Genomic DNA, 21359 nt, shown 5'->3' with positions numbered 1-21359 from the left:
CCCGACTTGAATGGCCATTAGCGCCACCCAAACACTCTTCTGATTGGTTTAAAAAATACAAACAAGCCGGAGAGATTTTATTCCCTTCATGCAGGATTATAATGGGTTCATAGAATTTTAGGCGGCACGCAGGAGACAAGTCCCATTAAAAATTTAGAATACGAAAGCATGACAGAGCCAGAGAGCATGCATGAAAACATAAAAGCCACAAAAGACTTAAGTGTTTGATTTTCACAAAGATGACCCCCAAACCACCTGTTTCATATGTGCCCCCCCCACACACACACACATACAATGTTTAAACACTACATATGCCCTTGGATGGTTTCAGACAGATCTTTCACCTGACACTTAAGTGTGGAGTTTTGGCAATGAGAGACTAGTCGACGCCAGACCTTGAATTGTTAAAAAAAGAAATTGTGGATGATTCAGATGTCTGGAACTAGGTGAGATTTACCCCGTAAATATCAATAAATAAACCCTTAAAATGCCGCAGGTGAATTTAAGAAAAATTGAATGGAAGCAAATGGAAGCAGAAAGAGAAAAGTGAAAAAAGAAGGCTGGATTTGGTGGTGGGGGAGGGTAACAGACTCGTTCATAACACTGGCTTAGGACTTGTACAGTATAAAGTGTTACATAATGTTGAGCAGGCGTGCTCTCTGGCTCTGTCATGCATTCAATATGAAAACATAAAACCAATCTGTGTCTAATTTGACTCTGTTTGTTTTATTTAAAAAAAAAAAAATCAGCCCTTATTCTACATTTTAAGTCAATGTAATAACATGTATAACATTCTGCTTATGACTTCCCAACTAAAAGCACTGTCTCAGCTCCAGTATCTAAGAATACATGTGCAGACAGAAGTGGAAAATCTTTATTTAAACAGGTTGAAAAGGAGAAATTGTGTGATGAGTTTTGTCATGAGGCCATAATTCACTGCAGGGTTCATTTGTCATTTGGAGTATATTTAGCACTCTGTTCATTTGTTTCGGAAAGAGACAAATTTGACTCTTCCTTTCTTTCTTTCTTGCTCTCCCACACACTCCACACACACTCGTCCTTCCCCTGCAGTGGGCGGTTAGAGAGAGAGTGAATGCTGAGAGTGAAGGAGAGGGACGCCAGAAAAAGAAAAGAAGACTACAAATGTTCAAGAAAAACAGGATGAGGGAGGGTGCCGAGCTACAATATCAAAAAGCGATGATGATATGATAGTATACACATTTTGCATGCACTATATGCCTCCTAAAACAGTCCCACCACCACGAAAACACCTGCCTATCACCACATCCAGCAGTTACACCGCAACATCCACAGTAATGGAGGTGTGATTTTGTCCAACTGACTTATTTAAGCATAAACCTATGGGCCCACTTTAATATTACACACACTCGTATCACTCTGCGCACAAAATGCACTTTTCAAAATCAGGTTAAAAAAATATTATACATTAATATAATTTTCTACTTTCACTGAGTTTTTTTTTAACCAACATCAGTCCTAATCATAAATATCAAATATTCATTGATTTTCAGAATTTGAACCCTTTACATTGCAAAATTTTGGTCATGATGCCACTATGTTTTCAGATTGTTAAAGAGCCCACCAAAAATGTAAAAATTATTTTTAATATACTCCATAAAAAGTAGATTTTTTGACTGTCACAGCCTGGGATATGTTAGGGATTAGCAGCAACAGTGATTTTCTTGTATTATCATTTTTTGTGTCAAATACTTACTCAAATTGCACAGCATCTTGGGTTCGGGCTTTTAGTAAACCTCCACTTCACTCGGCATTTGGACAGGGGAGGGGCCAAGGCCAAACATATCTCAACAGGTGCACCTGTACAGAGTAAATAAGCCATAGTTAAAAAAATCTATTTCACTGATTTTCCGTTCTGGATTTAAAATTGAAAACAAAACTGTAAAAGATCAAGTTTTTTGTTTTGTTTTGTTTTCCTTTTTTTGTATTTCCCCTTTAGTTTGAAAACAGAAAAACACATAACCATGCTGGTTATTTGGTTTTTGAGATTCAGTTTTGAAACAGAATAAACAAAGAACAAACCATACACTGATTGATATTGTCCTGGCATTATATTTGGTCACCCAACATCACAACCAAATATCATTCCTCTAACAATGTTAAATCTGTACATATCCTCAGCAATCATGAGCCAGTAATTCTTGTATAGCCCAAGAATTTTGGAAGACTGTGATCATATGACCAATGAGCTGATGGGAGATAAGAATAAATAAGTTGATTTTGTTAATGGGTCACAAATCCTGGGACCCTCCCCTTGGACATTCCCCGGGAGAAAGGTGAGTGAGTGACCTTTGAGTAAACTTTGGTTAGGTTTAGGAAAAGAAACATGTTGAGAACATTTCTTAAAATGACTCACAGTAACTTTACTTACTTCAACCTAATCCCCATAACTTAACCTTAAGAACATAATTGTAGGGCACTAATTCATAAGCAGTGTTGTGTGCGCATTATGTAAAGGATAATACCTGATGAGTGCATGTCGGACGGTTCACGGACGGTATGTTTTTACATAATATGTAATGGTTTAGCTGGTTGTGCCAGTTTGTGATGATCACTCTAGCCGATTTATCCAGTGAAGTTCCAGTAAAATTAAAACAAAATCAATGTCCTTGAGTTTGGAGGAATAACAGTGTCATGAGGGGCAAGTATGAAAAGCAAAGGACATAAATCGCTTTATATTAGTCTTCTGTCATGGGATATTCATAAAGATAAATGTGTGCATCTTGGCAGGCTGGTCACATCAACTTTTCCAGCTGGTGGCCCACCAAGCTAAACTATCAGACACCAGCAAGAACTGGGTCAGGACCATCTAAGACCAACTTTGACCAGCTAAAACCAACAAAAAACATTTACCAGCATAAACTGTTTTTTTAGCTGTTTTTTTCCAGCAGGAATAGTTTACCTAAGAGGTAAAAAAAGTAAGGATATTCATTTATAATGTAATGCCTTTTGTAATCAAAATCTAAAGTTTTCCACAAGCCATAACTCTGTTAGGGTTTGACTGTTATCTGGAACAATCAATACAGTGCCTGAGGTTCTTGAGCACTGGAAATGTTATTCACTCCTCCAGTTTATAGGATGAACCTTAGATACCACTTGGCAATGGGAGATATTTCTTGATCACTAGCCTCATTGAACCCTTTGGCCTAGCTATTCGCCAGAACATCATGCTAGCATTATTCAAAGTCAATACCATTGCCTACGATTGATAAACAGTAGATATATGATACCATTGATGATTCTTTTATGTAGTAATTTAAAACAGTGAACAGATAGTTTCACCAGAACTACGACTAGCAGGTTTCCCATTATCAGTCACCCTGCAGCCAATTAGAATCAAGTATTCACTCAAACTATGGTATAGCATAATAGAGCTGTGCGATATGATGAAATATATCATCTGACAATAAAAAAATTCTATCATTTCATATGCCCAAAACAAGCTGAGTCCTTCAGAATAAAAGCATCATGGGTTCCGCTTTGATTTCCTTAATTATATAATAAATATGTATAATACTTAATTCAACTTTACTATAACAGTACTTTATTTAACTTTATACTATACTTTAACATTAGAACAGTATTTTTTAAAACCTCATCATAACAGTAGTTTATCTGTTCATTTCATGTTAGTTAGTTTTTGTATTTTTTGTAGTTTACAGTAGTTTAGAGATTTCAAAATAGATATATATTGTGTATTGTGATATAGCCTAAAAATATTGTGATATTATTTTAAAGCCATATTGCCCAGTCCTATAACCTAAGATATAATAAGAAGTGTTATATTAGGACACATTAAAATTTCATGTCAAAAATTTAAAATTTCATTATGGCCCAAAAATGGTGGATCAACTAACCAACAGACATAACAGAGCCATGCTGCCATGGACACAAAGAAATACGGATGAGTGTGGAATTGGTGACCAAAATTAAAGGACAATCATTAAACATGTTTGTTTATGGTAAAATATTATCAGCCAATACTGGATTTTTAAAAAATAATTATATTGGTTTTGGCCCCGAGGACCACTGACTGTGCTGTGTGGAGATGTGTTGTGATGTATTGTGCACTTTTGTTACATCACCGTGTATTGAATAGTATGCACAGCACAGTTTGTGTGTAGTGTTGTATTGCTGTGATGCAGTGTGTTCTGTTGCGTGGTTCTTTGCGTGGCTTTACAGGGCAGTGTTATTTGCAGTGTGTTATGTTGTGTAATCGTGTGTGTGAGTGTGTTTAGCCTGAGCACCATCAGCAGCAGAAGCAGAAGCAGCCGTTCCTACCACAGACCCTCCAGCCACTCCACTCTGCTCCTATGAACTGCATTCCCTTTATCTATTTCTCTCTATTATTCTCTCCTTCCTTTGTCTTCCTTTGTCAGACAGCTTTTCTTTGTTTCACTCCTCTCTCTCTCTCTCTCTCTCTCTCTCTCTCTCTCTCCTCTTTTTCTCCACCCCCAGGATGTGGCTGTGGGTTGATTAGAAAATGCGTGGCACAGAACAGGCAATCCATCACCCTGCCAAGGCCCGCCACTTCCGCGCATGCGCTCGCTAACACATACACCCGAACACACACATACATACCCTCCGCCTCGCTCTCCTCTTCCTCATTTCCCTCCTCTCTTCATCATCCACACAGATCTGTTCAAGCTTCTGTGTGTGTTTATGTGTGTGTGTGTTTCCAGGAGACCAACAGCATCTCACATCTGCCACTTCCTTTATTTCTTTCCTTCACCTCTCCTTGCCCTTCAAACCCACTTCACTCCTCCTCCTCCTCCTCCTCCTCTGGCTCCCACCTCCCAGTCCTTTCCCTCCTCCTTCTCGTCTACATCTACTCATCCACTCATGGCAGTCATGCCTCTTTTGCTTTTATAGATTATCCTCATGGTAATGCTGCTCAGTGAGATCATTTACAGTGCACAGACTGAGAAAAGTACCGGAGGCGGGGGTGGGGGGGTGGCACGTTTGCAGTGAAAGCTAATCATTCCTGCAGTGCTGCTGGGGGAAATATCTACTTTTTAACCCTTTGAAACTGAGAAAATTGGTTTTATTTCTTTAGAAATAACATGGGGAGAAGGCAATGAGCAATCTAACAAGAAAATTTGTAAAAAAATAAAAAAAATTAAAAAAAATAAAGTTAAAAGAGAATAACCAAAAAAAATCAATCTATTTTTTGTATATTATTTTATTTTTCTGTAACATAATTTTAAATATAAAATTATTATGATAGAATTACCTGATAATAATAATGAGAATAATAAATACACAATAATGATAAATAATCATGAAAGTAAAAAACAAGAGAATAACCAATAACCCTTGGTTCTAAAATAAAAAAAATAAACAGTTTATTTCTATTTTATCTATTTTACTGTTTTGTAATTTTATTTTCTTATTTATTCATTTATTTTTGAATAGTTTACTAATGTTTTTTTTTATATTTTATATTGTTTTGTCTTATTATACTCCTTCATTTCTGTATTATATTTTAAATGTTTTTCAGTTGTTAAATGTTGAAATTAATAAAGAAATAATTGAAAAACTCATTTATACATAATTTTGTTGACACGTTTTCCTAATTTCTTGCAGTTGTTGGGACATTTGGTCATTGCGAGTTTTCGAGAAAATAAAAGCAAATCCTGTTTCAAAGGGTCAAAGAGCGTGTGAGAGGCATCTGAATACAGCACAAGAAAACTGATGTTGATCTAAGTTTCAAAGGGTTAAAGCTGGCTAATCATCTTTATACCGAAAACCATCGGTGGACCTTGTCTTTTGGATTGAGACCGTTTATCCTTCCTCTGTCTTCTATGAAATATGTCATATGACATATGCAGGGCTGTCAGTTTAATGACTGTACTTTTTTCTGTGTAACAGATTAATGTTTTGTGTCTTGGGGTTCTACGGTGTGTCATTACAAAGTTACAACTACGGAGAGACCATGCGCTTCACGGGTTACTGTCAGGTGGGGATAGGCTGTGCTCTTCACAGATTAGGGAGGATGAGGGAGGTGAGGGGAGATGGAATCTCGACCCCCGACAGTGTCAGTGAGCCAGGGGAGAGAGAGAGAGAGAGAGAGAGACACTATGCGCCACGGAGCTTCAGTGTTAGGTGAGCGAGAGCCCACTGTGCCTCTAACTGCTTGCCAGTGGTTGTGAAACTTTGTAGTTTGTAAAGTTAAAAAAACTCAGAAAGTTCCGCAATATAATAATCTTAGTCCAGTGTTCTAAATTAGTCCGGTAAATTTTGTTGTGCATCTAAAATTTTAAGTGTCCTCATTATAGAAGATATTGGAATTCACCTGTTCTGTGTCTGGGGGGCTCACATGTTTGTGTTCCAGTGCTGCTCACACCGACACAGAAATGGCTCAACTCAGTCAATAAACCCGTTAATGAGCGTTGAAAACAATGAATATCAGAAATGCCTAAACTGATAACTGAACACCTACCCAATTAACAAATTCTCGAACAGCCAAATATTTGGGTCTAGCCCTTTCGGGCACAGGTTTCTTTTTATTGTTGCCGAATTGTTTCTTAAAGATGCACCATTCCAATTCGCAAGATGGATATAAGAATATGAGCCAATATTGACCTTGTTAAATGGATTGAGTAAATGACCAATCCATGGTCCATGTGCCGTCGGGAAGATGAATTTGGATAAACTTTGATATTGAGATTTTAAGAAAAATCATTTGGTGATTTTAAATATATTTAAGTGTCTTTTGTCAAGATCTAGAGGGCCCTGGAAGTTCCCCACGATCGATGGTGCTTCTGCCACCAAGAGGAAGCCCCACTTTCTATTTCTTCTCCATTCTCTATTCTTTCCTTTTGCTCTTTCCCCTCATTTGCTTCTGTCCACCCAGGCTCCCCTGAGTCCACTCTGCCTCCACCTCTGCATCGTTTTCACCGCTCAATATCCAGTCAGGCCAACAGAGAGGCCGGGTAATGAAATGGCCACTGGCTGCCTGAATCTGCTCTCTGCCATCCGTCATCTGATTATGAGGAGGTATCCTCCTCATCGGACCCCATCAGATGGCCAAAATTCAATCAGGTCTAATAACCACCGAGCAGTTCACTCACTGGTAGTGTAGTGCGTGTGGGTTAGTTTGGTGCGGAAGATGATCTAAAAGGACTGTTAATGCTGACACAGACAAACAGGAAAGGAAGAGGAACCCGTCCAAACATGGGATAGTATTTTCAGTGTTATTACGTTGACATTCCCAGAATGATTATCTAATCTGCTCAAAGGGAGAACAAAGCTTGAAGGGCTTTGTCATGCTTTTGCAGCGCTCGCTTTCCACCGTGTAGGTGGTCTCGCCCACTTTTGATTAATAATAGGCTTGAGCATTAAGGACTGGCTTAGAACCTGTGTGCAGAGACAGGGATTGAGCTTTGTTTGACTCGTGTAAAACGAATGTCAAAACATCCACGTAGTGACTCACACTGCATGTGGTAGAATTGATCCCACACTTTTTTAGCATAATATTCATATTTCCTCTACTCTCTTACTGGTTAATTAAATGCTTGTCATTGACATTTTGTTGTTGTGTTATGGATTTCTGTTTCAGAAAATTGTGTTTAGTCCAAGATGTTCAAAGACCCTGTTTCAGATCCTTAGTTTGGTTTGACAGGACTGCAATCGAACACTCTGAAATGCCATCATAATCAAACTCTGGTAGAGCTGATAAAAATGGTGAACCTGCTGCTCAGGGAAAGGTTGAATGCCTCCTGGGCTTCGTTAAGAATCTTGGATATGACAATTTGTCAACTGATGGTTATCTGGTGTTTAACTCTTAGGACTCGCTTTAATATTATACACACTCGCATCGCTCTGCGCATAAAATGTGCTTTTCAAAATCAAGCTATAAAAATATTATACATCAATATTATTTCTTTGAGTTCATTGAGTTCATTTTTTTTACCCAACATCAGTTCTAATGATAAATATCAAAGACTCATTCTGACCTGAACACAAAATGCACCTTTCCAAATCAGGCTATAAAAAATATTAATATTAATATGATTTTCTGCTTTCATTAAGTTTATTTTTTTAAACATCAGTCCTAATCAAAAATATCAAATATTATTTCTTTTTTTAAGAATTTGAACCCTGTAAATGCCTTATGTGAGGATGCCACTATGTTTTTAGAAGGAAAAAAGCACAAAAATGAATTATTTTCAATATACTACTACACGCAGGGTAGATTTTTTTAATCTATTTTTTGGATTATCACAGCCTGGGATATGTCAGGGATTTGTGGCAAAATTGACTGTGACAGTTAATCTAGTGGATATGGCATGTGTTGTCTCCATAAGCTAAATATAGTTTTTAAAAAAAACAATTGAGTGGAAAATAGTAAAAATGACATACAAAATCCTGCCAAAATCTATGCCATTTGCATGAACACAGCCAAAATGATAAAAAAAATTAAGAATGAAAAGCATGTAAAATGCGGCAATCTGTCCCTGAGTGTTAACTGTAAGAGAAGGGAACATGCTGTCTTGTTCCCAGCCCTCCTCCCTGGGCTCCATATCACTCGCCAGTAGTCACACTGTAAATCATAACCACCGGTAAAACGCCAAAACACATGCATCATAAAGTACCAGGGTTCATGGATCAGTTTATCTGCCTTTGTAGAAAAAGCTGGATCGCCTGCGCCCATCCAATCAGATTAGGATGGGCCGGCTGTTCTGTGCGGGCCCTGGGTCAGCAAACAGAAAGCACTTTAGTCACATAAAGAGGATGACAATTGCCAGAAGAGCCGACGTCACAAAGACTGACGCTGGCCACTCACCCTGTGCTGCAGTAATAAGACACATTCAGTTAGTTATGCCTGAAATACATTTGTTGGCTATTTTGGGTTTGTTTTTATTATGGATGCAAATACAAAGGACTGGTATATCAGTATGGCCTATATCCGCATTTTGGAAAATGACCTCCATCATTGCACCCAACTGGCAAATAAAATTAAACGCTGAATCAGTGCTGCTAGCTCTGTTCTCTCAGGGCATCACGCTCAACAACACTGACAAAGATGGAAGTAAAACACAACTCAAGGCTTCACTCTTGGAAATAAAGGTGCTATCTAGATAAGGCTGGCAGAATCAGTGACTTATTTTCACCCGCTTCTTAAAACCCATTTTATAAACTTGCCTTTATGATTTTTTGCTATTTGTGATGTCCTATTTCAATTTAGCGTTTACTTTGTCTTTTCATTTTTTCTTTTAATTTATCTTTAAACTTATCTTTATATTCTCGCTTGACCCTGCTAATCATGAGGATAGGATTAACTTTATTAATCCCCAAGGGGGAACTCGTTTGGCAGCACTGTCAACATACAACAAGATGCAGTATAACATTCAACAATAAATACAGACTCAGGCAGAGTCACTTCAGGAATACATAGTCCACCACAACAACAATAGTAAAATGCTAAAAGTATTCATACAACTGGCCTGAAAAAAATACTAATAAGGATGTGCAATTATGCAATGTGCAAAATTAGCAATGCCACTCCTGGCAATGTGCCATATTGCTCCAGCAATCAACATAAGCAACAAATACAAACTGCAATGACAATAACTATATCACCATAAAAGTAATAGTAAAAACAACAGACTGTCCAGTCAAATACAATACAGCAGGGTCATTCATTTTCTGTGAGAACAAAAATAAAGAGCGTACAGTGGTTTCACTAATAGTCAATGCAAGTTTTTCTTTTTTTTGGGGGGGCAAATATTCATAATAACAGAACAAAAGCTTGCAGGTAATCAATGCAATCCACCACTTTGAGACTAATGTTTCTGTTGTGAATGCCCTCCTCCTGATCTTCTAGATAGCACAAAAGGTTCCAAGAATCCCGAATGGAAGCGGTTTAAGAACCATAGCGAATTTGGTTAAAAAGGGGGTTCAGAGGGTTCTACCCAGAAACCAACATAAAGGGTTATTTCTAGAACCATATACGGAAGGTCCCTCCCAGGAGTTACTGTGAGAGGTTCAAAGGAGAACTGTCTGGGGTTCTACCCAGACCTTTCCACCTTCTTAGGATGCTAACAAGAATCCACCCAGAGGCTTGTACCGAGAACCCTTTCATATTCCATGGGTCTCATCTAGACTGAAACTTTCAAATTAGAAACTGTTAATAATTGCCAACTACTGGGTACCCATGAATTAAGAAGACAATTTAAAAAGTGGCATGAGTGTGTGTGTGTGTCTGTATAGAAGCATTTTGTCATGACCTTCTAAGGAGTTCTTCTACTATTTTTGATACTAGATGATGCTTGTTTTTCTGTATTTTTTTTTTTTAAATGCCCTTTACATCTGTGTCACTATGATGTCTTGTTTTCAAATGCTGAATTTCTTGTCTGCACAACAAGTTTACCTTTTGGGTACTAATGAAGAACCACTGAACCTTGAACCATGCTGAACAATCCTCAAAGAGCAATCCCAAAATGGGTTCTTTGAATGAAAAGGCATCATTGAACCCTCAGGTTTTACAAAAAAAACAAACAAAAGAAAAAAAACGTGAAGAATCTATTCTTAAAAACTGGTTCTTCAGAAACAAGTGGTTCTGGGTAGAACCTGAGCCCTTGAGGAAGAACCCTTTCTGAAAGAGTGCCTGTTGAAATGTGGTTGATATCATTATGGACTAATTTTCCTCTGTCTATGATTGTTCCCAATAACGTTGCTAATCTAAATGAGTGTTTACAAGCTGGGTGATTATGATGTGTTTGTCTGACTGCACTTGTGAACATATTAAATAAGCTTGATTAAAATAATCTTAATTATAATCTAATGTTGAAATAATCAGTTGCGTATTTTAATATAGATATATAGACATTAGCTGTAGCTAGATAGAAACATACACACTGACCACATGTGGAGTGAATCTGTGAGACAGCTCAGAACTCACAAGTTCATTCATTCATTCATTCATTCATTTTCCGTAATTGCTTGTCCTCGCGGGGGGGCTGGAGCCAATCCCAGCGACCTGTCCAGAACAGGTCACCAGACTATCGCAGAACCAACTCACAAGTTGATTTTGATATTTTAACCCGCTTTCTCTCATTTTTCTTTACCAAAACTCGATGTATTCTTCCTGGTACCATGCAGCGTTTTATTATATGATTATATGATATTTTATTTGTCTCTTTTAGTCATACTTAATCCATCAATAAAAGCAGATTTTCTGACTCTCTCTCCCTCTCTGTGTTTCCTCATCCCTCCCCAGCAGCGAGCCCCAGTTGTGGCCGGTGGGCATGGTTTTGGAGGGTAGCTCAGAGGCGCTGTGTCCCCCGCCATCTCTGGAGCTGCGCCCATCCTGCAACAAGAGCCAGCCCTCGCCTCCTCTGGGCTCAAGCTCGCAACCCCACGACGGAGTCTTCCCTGAGGACAAGGAGCCCGTCAAGTACGGCGAGCTCATAGTCTTAGGGTGAGATACTGCAACACCGTCTCTGCTGATGTAAACTGTCTTTTGATGTTTGCTGATGTAGGCATGGACACAGAGGGTCAATACCCACCCCCAAAACATATGCATCTTTAGCCCCAAATAATTCTCACTTTGAGTGAGAATAATTTGGGGTTAAAGCTTTACCGTGACTAAGGCAGGGATACTAAAATTACTTTGCTTGGGGGCCACTTTTGCAAAATGACAGGAGGCCAGAAGCCAGTCGCAGCAGCCTCATTGATTGCTGGGATTATAGGTCATTTTGAAGATTTTACGATATTTCTAGGATTTTAGCACATTTTCAGCATTTTAGACCATTTTGAAGATTTTAGGACATTTCAGGGATTTTTGGTCGTTTCTTGGATTCTAGGATGTTCAGAGCATAGGCATGTTTCAAGGATTTTAGAACATTTCTTGGATTTTAGGACATGTCTAAGATTTTAAGGTTTAGCGCGGAGTTTTGTTGGAAACTGTGGGGGATTATTCACTAGATCTTTTTTGGTAAATAAGATTTATTTTGATGCTGTTGTCTGCATTCTGTCCACCTATACCAAAGTATACAAACCATTCTCAGTGTGAATCACTTCACACCCTATCAGGGGTCAGATCTGGCCAGTCGGCCCCAAGTTGAGTATAATTTCCATAGTACATAAAAACGCATAAATTTCAGCTATTTTTTAATTTTTTCTTATTAATATATTTAATATATATTTATCAATATGTTATTTTTTATAGCCAATTTGATTAGGTTTGGTGCAGCAGTCCCTATATAATGATTTGATCTTTGTGTCTGTGTGTCCCTGGATCTTTTTCCAGATCTTGCTTTCTATAAATTAATCTGAACTGCTGAGATGAGAATTGTATGGCTTCCTCATTAAGACCTAAATAACCAACAATTCAGTGATATTTTCAAAACGCTAGAAATGTGAAGTATCAGCAGCCAAGGCTTAGAAACAAAATGAGACCAATGGCTTCTTGACACATCACTTGATACATATGATAAATATAGAAATGTACAGGAAAATATTTTCTACTTACTTCCTGATGACCTGAGGGGTTGGAGAGCCCCTGAAAGGCTTGGTGTATGTTTTGCATTGGCATCCATGCACTCCTATGGATGCAAATTCCTATTGTCATGCCATTGAACAAAACCAAATCTGAGGTCTGGTTTTGCACATGCAGATTTCTGCATACATTTAAAGTTGCACAGAAAGAAAAATGACCTGATTTCTTTCAGAACATGGTAAGACAGCAATGAGAAACAAAAACAAGTACAAGAAAATTACTGCAGTCTCATTTAGCCAGTTTAGAAACATACTTTTTAAAGACATAAAGTTCACAGCGGGGTATTTACTGATGAATTTTATGTCGCAGAACAAAACGTGGATGTCTCTTAAGCTTGTGATAACCACAGACCTTATTTCAGGTATCTTACAAAAACCCATTTAAAAAAAACATTAACTTTGAGACACAGGTTCTAAAATGCAAACTGATTTGCAGGATTTAGGACTCATTACTGGGGTTCTCTATTGTTGTGCACAACTTACAAATTGTTGTTATTTTTACATTTCTTTTTATATGAAAATAAAACAAACAATACAACATAATTAGTGGTCTGAGGAGATTAGTTGGTTGGTTGGTTGGTATATCTTTGAACTTTCAACAGAGGATGGCTAGCTGTTTTCATCCGCTTTCAATGTTAATGCTAAGAGAGGCTAAGCACATTTTAATATTAGCGTCCCAACTTAGCCATTGCTTAAGTAAACTAAACGCCTAAGTAGCTGAGAAATCATGGCTAGCTAAGTCAGATGGAATCAAATCGGTAACTAGACCCAGCGAATCATTATCTCAGCAGGCAGAGTAAAGTGCATCCTGGAAAATAAGAAAAAGCTCTTTTATCACTGTGGGACTATTTCTTGTAATAATTCATCTTGTGCTTCTATGTCTGTTTTGGATTTGTACGGCATTGACTCAATCGCCCTTACAAAAACCCCTTCACTACTCCCTGGGATTCCTCTGTTAGACAAGCTAGGGACTAAATCGGTGAATGAAATCAAATTAAGAATGTAAAATACCTTACAACAAAAATCTTTTTAAGACAGTACGAGAAAATGACCGTCATACTAAGACGCCATTTACACAGAGAGCCTTAGTGGCAAATTCAAACCTTATCTTCCTCTTAGAACACCAATCAGATAGATATGTCATACATAGCATTTAAGTTGGACAGACAGCTATCTCTCCCTTAGGCATGCTATGGTTCTGTTCCAGGCAGAGACTCAGGCATATGCTTCCACTCCTCGACCTATTGATCCATGCACTGGATGATGAACACTTGATGGATGAAGAGAATGGCTTGGTTCACTGTCAACGTGATTATAGAGAGAGGGGGGGAGGGGATCACCTGCCACCGACATTTTACAGCATCCATCCAATCATAGCCTCCCTGTGGACAGCAGAACATAACTGCAGATAATGTAGGACTATAAATGCAGTATAATATGGAATAATCCTGGATGGTAATACAGGCACCCAATCTGAAATAAATCCAGATAAAATCAGGGATATTGGACCTGCCCTTTGGCATACCAGATTTCATTTAAGTACTAATTTAGGTTCATGAACTCATATTCTACAGTCAACCCTTGTTGACCTGGCTGATAGAATCAGGTTCAATATGGCAACATACAGGCATGGTCCTAATAGACCTTCAAACAGCATTCAACACAGTAAATCACTCTATTTAATGCAATAAATGTGAGGTTATTGGGTGTGATAACCTAGCAGCTATCCAATCCAGGAGTAGTCGTGTGGCGTTCCACAGGGATCAATTTTAGGACCATTACATCAAGTTCAGACTACATGATATGAACCTGATTATAGCCCGACACAGCAACCTTGGGTTTCAGCTCAGATTGGGTACAAGAACGAGCATAGGGTGTGATTATCGCGTGTAGTGTGTCAAAGTTGACAACAACAAACGCCAAATCTGGGACACCCCATTATGTCTCGACATTAAGTCTAGGACGTTTTTTTTTTTTGCTTTCCATCACTTTTTGTTTTACATCACGTGTTCGATCATCCTCTATGTCTGTGACTTTGACCAATAGGGGCACAGAGCACTCATCAACTGTAAACATGACAAAGCAAAAGCAGAATGATGTGAAAGATGAAGATGATTTTTTTTAAATTCTTGTTCATGGAAGCTGGTTGCTAGCACTACCTTCCTGGGTCATCACGCGGTGTCGCTCTGTCAGTGACATTCTGCATCTACTTATAATGTGTTAGATGTTTTTATGCATTAGCTGTTTATACTACAGGATGCCGTTACCGTGATGTCAACAAATGCACATGGTGAGATGACGCAGCACGGCCCTTATATTGCACATGGCACATGGCAATCAACGCGGACCATCACATAGGTTAGAATTGGGCAGTAAAGTCAAGGATGGTTAGGTTTAGGCTACAGGGATACATGGTAAGGTTTAGAAAAACAAAAACCTCACATCCACACGGGAAGCAAACTCTGGACTCCTGCACGAAAGTCAGTTGTTTGCGGGACCCATCCACCTGCACACCCTATAGGCACACTCACACTCTTTGGATTACATTGTTACCAGCAGCATTGTTAGCTGACACTGTCCTTCAACATTTCATGCGCACACCACCGGTTCCATCTGGCCAAGTTCTTAAGTGACACCCATGCACGTTGCACCCGATGTTGTCCTGCCATGTGCCAACGTATAATAAAAACACCATTGGTTCTGTCCAAGCATGTTCTAATCTGATGCCATCCAGCCACAATGTATCAACACAGACGGTGACTTTTGGCGTCATTCTCGTACACCGAAAGCATTGACAGAGCATATATATTTGACCAGTTCGGAGTGAGAACGGGCTGCATGGCTACATCATGTAAAAGACAGCAAGCTTTGGTTGGTTGGGGATCAGCGTGTAGTCTGTCCTGTCTGCCAAGAATTTCTAAAATCAAAACAGTCTAATGTGAGACATTGACCACCATAACAGACAACAATTTTTTGTAGCCCGAACCCGGCCTTACTCAGTCTTATTTATGTAAATGAAATGAAATCTTCAATTAATTGTGATCTTTTTCTGTTTACTGACAATCAAAAAGTTGTGCCAAAGCCTAATACCCATCTAGAACATCCTAATAGGAAAAATAATTCCCAATGCTAGTTGCAAGAAAGTGCTATGTGAAGCTATAATACAATCAAGAATTGACTTTGCATGTAATTTAAATATTTCCATTCTGATTGGTTGGAGGATCTCCATTAATTGCCAATTTATGAAGTGGTTGGGCGGTGACTCAAATAGTTCTGGCCTCCCCATCATCCATTAATCCCTGATAATGGGACCATTGTCTGTCATTATCCCTTACATAGTTAAGTATGTTTATGGTTATTTATTCTTATTCTTCACAGGCACAATGGGTCGCTGGCCAATGGGGATAAGGGTCGCAGAAGAAGTCGCCTGGCCCTCTACAAGAGACCGAAAGCCAATGGGGTCAAACCTGATGTTATCCACAATGTCTCAACCCCTCTGGTGTCAAAGGTGAGAGGTCACAGCTGTAATCGTTTACGTGGTCAAAGGGGTGTTTTTCCCTAACCATGGTAGAAAGGAACTGCATTCTATATTCTAGGACAAAAGAGAAATGTACTATAACTATATACTGTATAACTATTCATAATAAGGTTCATGTGTAAAGTGACTATTTATGTATACGGTATAAGAAACTAACATTGAGGTGTGGTACATCGAACATGTATAGTTTTAACAAATTCAGATATTTCCTTCCTATTTTGAAGTGTTCATGTAAGGTGTTGGCAAATGGGAGTTAAAAAAAAAACAAATACATATCAATTTTAATTTTCTACATTCTCTAACGTATTTTATTTCATCCTGCTGTGTCCCAACATCTTTCAAAAGTGTTTAAACCTTTGAACTAATTGACCCAATTAGTTTGATTTTCTTTCAAAAACATGGTCAAAAAGGCAATGAGCAACTTAGCAAGAAATGTCATGCAAATTGCAAAAAAAAAATGTGGATTTAAAATAAATAAATAAATAAATAAGCTAGGGAAAATGTCCAGAAAACTATATTTCTATTAATTTCCATTTCTATTAATTAATTGTTTTTAGTTTTACTTTGCCATTGTTTTTTATGTGTTTGTTTGTTTTTTGCTATTTTTCAGGTAATTTTCTTTTTAATTTTTAATTTTTTTTTAATTCTTGATAATTTCTGGATCATTTCTTCTTAGGCTGCTCATTCAATTTTTTGCATGTTTTTGAAAAAAGCCAGTTTGCCTAAGTTTCAAAGGGTTAACATAAAGGATACAAACTTTAAAAATGTTAATGATATTGAATGATACATTCCTGTTGTTTTTTATTTAAAATGGGTCGATTTAAAGTTTTTTAAATGCCCTCTAAAGTACTGCTCATAGACATACCACAATGTCAGAATAATCACAGTTTAGCTTTTTAAAAGGTGGTTACATTGTATTTTCTTTACACACAACATTAAAATATCGAATATACTGAAAATGGTTTCTGTCAACAATTTGTCACTCTACAAGTGGAAATGCTAAACATCACCATCAGCATGGTAATAGCATTGCCGTAGCATTGCTGTTTCTAACTGTATTGTGTGTATATTGTAACTATAATGTAGTCAATAATGTTCTGAAGTATCACGTATATATTATATAACAAAAAACTATCACAGAGTACCATAACATTAGATAATCTCTCTCCATAATAACAATAAGTCAACTGATAGAGGGATATGATTCATTTTCATTTGAGCCTCTAAAACTTGCTCCTCTAAAACAGGAAATGTCCTCTGGGTAGATTTTCCTGGAGGCCAGACCTTGAGCTCTCCTTGTCATGTGACCTGGATAATGTCTTTTCCATTGGCAGGCACTCAGCAACAAAAGCCAGCACAGCATCTCCTACACACTGTCACGGAGCCACTCTGTCATTGTGGAGTACACCCATGACACCAACACAGACATGTTTCAGGTCAGTGTCTGCACACACAAACACACACAAAAATATGCACCATGTACGTGCACATGTGCCATGCAAACTCAACACTCTAGCTGTGTGACCTGCTATAGAAACAGGACATTGGAGTCAAATCAGTGCCATGTTGTGACTGTAAAAACTCTAAGAAAAGACAAGAGAACCACGCTTAAAACCACGCCACTAAAATTATTTGAAACAAACTGAATGTACGGCTCAACAGCGGGGAGTGGATCATGCTACAGGAAAAGCTTCTGAGAACATTGTTAGGGAAATAATTGTGTCCAATCAACACATCTAAATTAGCACTAGTCTAAATGTGATAATTGATAAAGGAAACAGCACAGTTGTTATATTAAAAATACTAGTGGTTATTTTTCAACAGTAATTGGTGATATTAACATTTAGGGACTGTTTTCCTCATTTTACATGCTTTTCATTCTTCATTTGGTGATGATTTTGGATATGTTCGTGCACAGAGAATTTTTGTTAAATCTTGTAATTTCCAGATGTAGTATATTGAAAACATTTTTTTTTGGGGGGGGGGGTCATTTTAAAGGGTTAAAATTCTGAAAATAAATGAATATTTGATATTTATGATTAGGACTGATGTATAAAAATTGACTCAATGAAGACACAAAATCAAATCACTGTACTATATGTTTTAGAAAAACATATTTTGTGCGCAGAGCAATACGAGTGTGTGTAATATCAAAGCGGGCCTTGAAACACCAAAGATTAGATGGTGCAGGGATAATGTTTGTGGTTGATCTAGCAAGAGATGCCCTCACATCTCAAGACCAATGCAAGAATTACATAACAACAGAAATAAAATGATAACACTAAGATAAATGGCAACTGGAAAAATTCAATAGTGTAGCTTTGATGTGATCACACAAACAGCACTTTCAGTCTCATATTGTGACGCAGTTTTTCCGCTGGGTGTCCACACCTTGCATGCTAACAAAAGGGCGTGTATGTGACAACCAATCACACCTTTTAAAAGAATGCATAGTACCTAGCAACGGGGTCAACCACGCGTCTTCACTGAGATAAGGGACTGCCTGTCCCTTCTTTGCTCAGATTTGCTCTGAGAATTTTCCTGGACCACTCGCCCTTGTTGCTAGAAATTTTTGGGCAAGGTTAGGAGCTCTCAGAGTATTCTCAGAATGTTTGTGAATATGGGCCCAGAGCTGTAACACACTAGCATAAGGTTGATATCCATATCTCGCTCTTCAGAAAGAAAGTAAAAAAGCCTACTCCCCAAAATGATGAACTATCCCTCTGAGGTATTTAATGTTTAATATTTAGTCAAACAGTTAAAGTTGTGAGCCCTGTAGAGTCAAAGAACAGAAGAGCAGCGAGGGCATCAAAGACAAACAGAGGGAAGTGTTCACAAAAGTGTCAGGCAGAAGGAGGAAAGACAAAAGACAGAGGAGATAAAATCTACAGAAGAAGATGAGTCAGGCCTGTCTACTCTCGGTTTTCCAACCACGTTCTCTCATCATCAAGGAGATCCATGCAAAGCCATGACTCCATGTCTGGAGTCACCTCACCTACATGGTTTGCTCTGTCCACGTTTACAGATAACTGTGAGATTTCTACCTCCACTCCCATACAATGAAGGCAAAATGAATTCATATTGTGCTGCTCATAATGTTGGAAATTACACAAAAAACAAAGATTGCGTCTCAAGCGAGGCGCGGCTTCCTCCTCAATAGGATCTTTAATCTGTTGCTGGTTCAAGTTTTGTACAACTTCTTGCTTGCCTTGCCCGTTATGATAGGATTGCACTCAATTAAGTAATTAATGGGATCTGTGAGGGTAGAAACATCGCTAAAAGTGCTTTCAGACATCTCCCTGCCACGGTACCTCTCCTGGTGCTTTATTTGTCAAAATGTGAAGCCTCACTGGGCTAGTAAAAGGGACTGGGCCTTTTAGTGGGACTAGGCTTTTATTTGAGGGTTTATGGTCATTTATATTTGTACTGCTAGATACCACAGATACAAGTGAGAAAATATGATTTCTGGTTTGGGTTAACTAATCCTTTCGTACATACGTGATTAAATGCATGTGCTGTTCATGTTTTTAACATGTTTCTTGGTTCTCTCCTCTCTCAGATTGGCCGGTCCACGGAGAGCATGATCGACTTTGTGGTGACGGACACAGCAGGCAGCAGCAGCGGTCAGGGCGGGGGCGCAGCGGGGGAAGGTGGCGGCGGAGGCCAGTCGGCCCAGAGCACCATCTCCCGCTACGCCTGCCGCATCATGTGTGAACGCAGTGCTCCCTACACCGCCCGCATCTACGCCGCCGGCTTCGACTCCTCCAAGAACATCTTCCTGGGGGTGAGTGAGTGTTCTCCCCTTGAGGGTGCCAGGCTGCTCCTGGTAAAACTACACAGGGACTGGTAGCCATGGCAACAGTGGTGAGAGCAACACAGGGGACGTGGCTGTGCCGCCCACGGGTGACATCATAGCTGCGAAGATGGGTGTCAGTGTATGTGACCTGGCTGGATGAAGGATGGGAGAGGAGGGAGCAGTGTTCTCCGTGTGTGTGTGTTTGTGTGTGTGTTGTGTGTTATGAAATTGCATTGGCTATAATGTTCAGCTTTTGATGGTATGTTGCTGTCTCAGGCTGTTGGAAGATATTTTACAACATGCAGAACGTGAAACAGTCCGTCTGTCAGTCCTGTTTGTACGTGATAGACCACAAAATTCAGAATTTGTTGCTTTTGACCCACTTTCCTAGTTTTGGCCATAATGGCCATAATCAGTTATAATATTGTACTGCAATTAGATATCAAGCAACAAGTATTGGGGTATGCTGTTGTCTTGTTTACTAGTTCGCTTGTTTTTATCCTGTTAGACCGTTTTTCACAATATTGTCACGCTTCGAGACCTCAGCTTTGATTTTGAAAGGTATAACATTGTCATAAGTTTCAACGTGTACATTTGTTTTAAAAGTCCACATTAAGTCGGACTAACACGATAATTCGACATTTTCTGATATCATGTAAATGTACTGACTGACTGGATGTAAGTACCTCGTACAACCCCACCTCAAAAGACCTCAACTATCCCTTTAAATAGAAAGAAGTGCACAGCTCATGTTCATTAACACAACACAGTCATGCACCGTCAAGCCAACTCAGCAGCCCTCCACTGGGCTCTGTCCTTCTGATCTGCACTTCAGTGAGTAGTGCTGTCTGGAGCCTTCCTCTGCTGCGCAGTTTAGCTTAACAACCCGTTATTATGAATACTGGATTGGCATGTTCAACATTTTTCAAATGAACTAACCAGACAGACATTATTTCCCCCTGTACTGTACTTAGTGTCCTACAGTTAGCAGACTCTTTGATATATTCCAGGCTGTGAAAGCTTCCAGAGCGCTGCAGAAGCTGCTGGGGTGGGGCGGGCTAAAACGTGACATCTAGGTGCACAAAGCCATGCAAACCAATAATAGCCCTTTCTCATGACAGCATGACTTCATCCCATGCAAGATTCATCAGGACCCCCGACAACTAGGCCAGCAGTCAGAGAGATAACGTCAGCAACCCCTGCTCAACACACACACACACACACACACACACACACACGCACGCACGCACACACACACACACACACACGCACGCACGCACACACACACACAACTGAGGCTTGTATAACTCCCCCAGCTATCAGCACTCCATTTACACTGATATACGGAACAAATATTGCCCTTTAATTAAAAGTGCGGCTCTGTCGTTCACCTCTGAACTCTTTGATGGATGGGATGCAGATAAATAAATAATGCATGATTATTAGGGTAACAATTATTAAAGTCCACATTTGGAGAGTATC

At 38.9% G+C, this 21359-nt stretch overlaps 2 protein-coding genes across 4 annotated transcripts in view; one reads left to right on the top strand and one right to left on the bottom strand.

Moving 5' to 3' along the window:
* Positions 1 to 21359, bottom strand: part of rce1a (Ras converting CAAX endopeptidase 1a) — a 205418-nt gene that overhangs the window by 172544 nt on the left and 11515 nt on the right. For both annotated transcript variants that reach the window (XR_015775606.1, XM_042512207.2), the window contains exon 3: positions 1736 to 1839. Coding sequence is in view for 1 of the 2 variants with exons in the window: in XM_042512207.2 (XP_042368141.2) it covers positions 1736 to 1751 (16 nt within the window). In the remaining variant the exon portion in view is untranslated. The remainder of the gene's footprint in view (positions 1 to 1735; positions 1840 to 21359) is intronic.
* The window catches only part of peli3 (pellino E3 ubiquitin protein ligase family member 3), a 37562-nt gene that overhangs the window by 9793 nt on the left and 6410 nt on the right, over positions 1 to 21359 (top strand). Inside the window, exons 2-5 of one of the 2 annotated variants that reach the window (XM_042512481.2) lie at positions 11267 to 11464; positions 15922 to 16051; positions 17416 to 17517; positions 19641 to 19865. In XM_042512481.2, the coding sequence (XP_042368415.1) occupies positions 11292 to 11464; positions 15922 to 16051; positions 17416 to 17517; positions 19641 to 19865 (630 nt within the window). In that variant the 5' untranslated portion in view covers positions 11267 to 11291. Of the gene's footprint in view, positions 1 to 11263; positions 11465 to 15921; positions 16052 to 17415; positions 17518 to 19640; positions 19866 to 21359 lie in introns of both variants that reach the window. The other variant, XM_042512480.2, reaches the window with a different exon arrangement.

Source organism: Plectropomus leopardus, chromosome 23 (genome assembly GCF_026936395.1).
Source record: "Plectropomus leopardus strain MGB_pleo_1.0 chromosome 23, ASM2693639v1, whole genome shotgun sequence".
Lineage (NCBI taxonomy): Eukaryota > Metazoa > Chordata > Actinopteri > Perciformes > Serranidae > Plectropomus > Plectropomus leopardus.
This window is presented reverse-complemented; position numbering and strand designations above follow the sequence as displayed.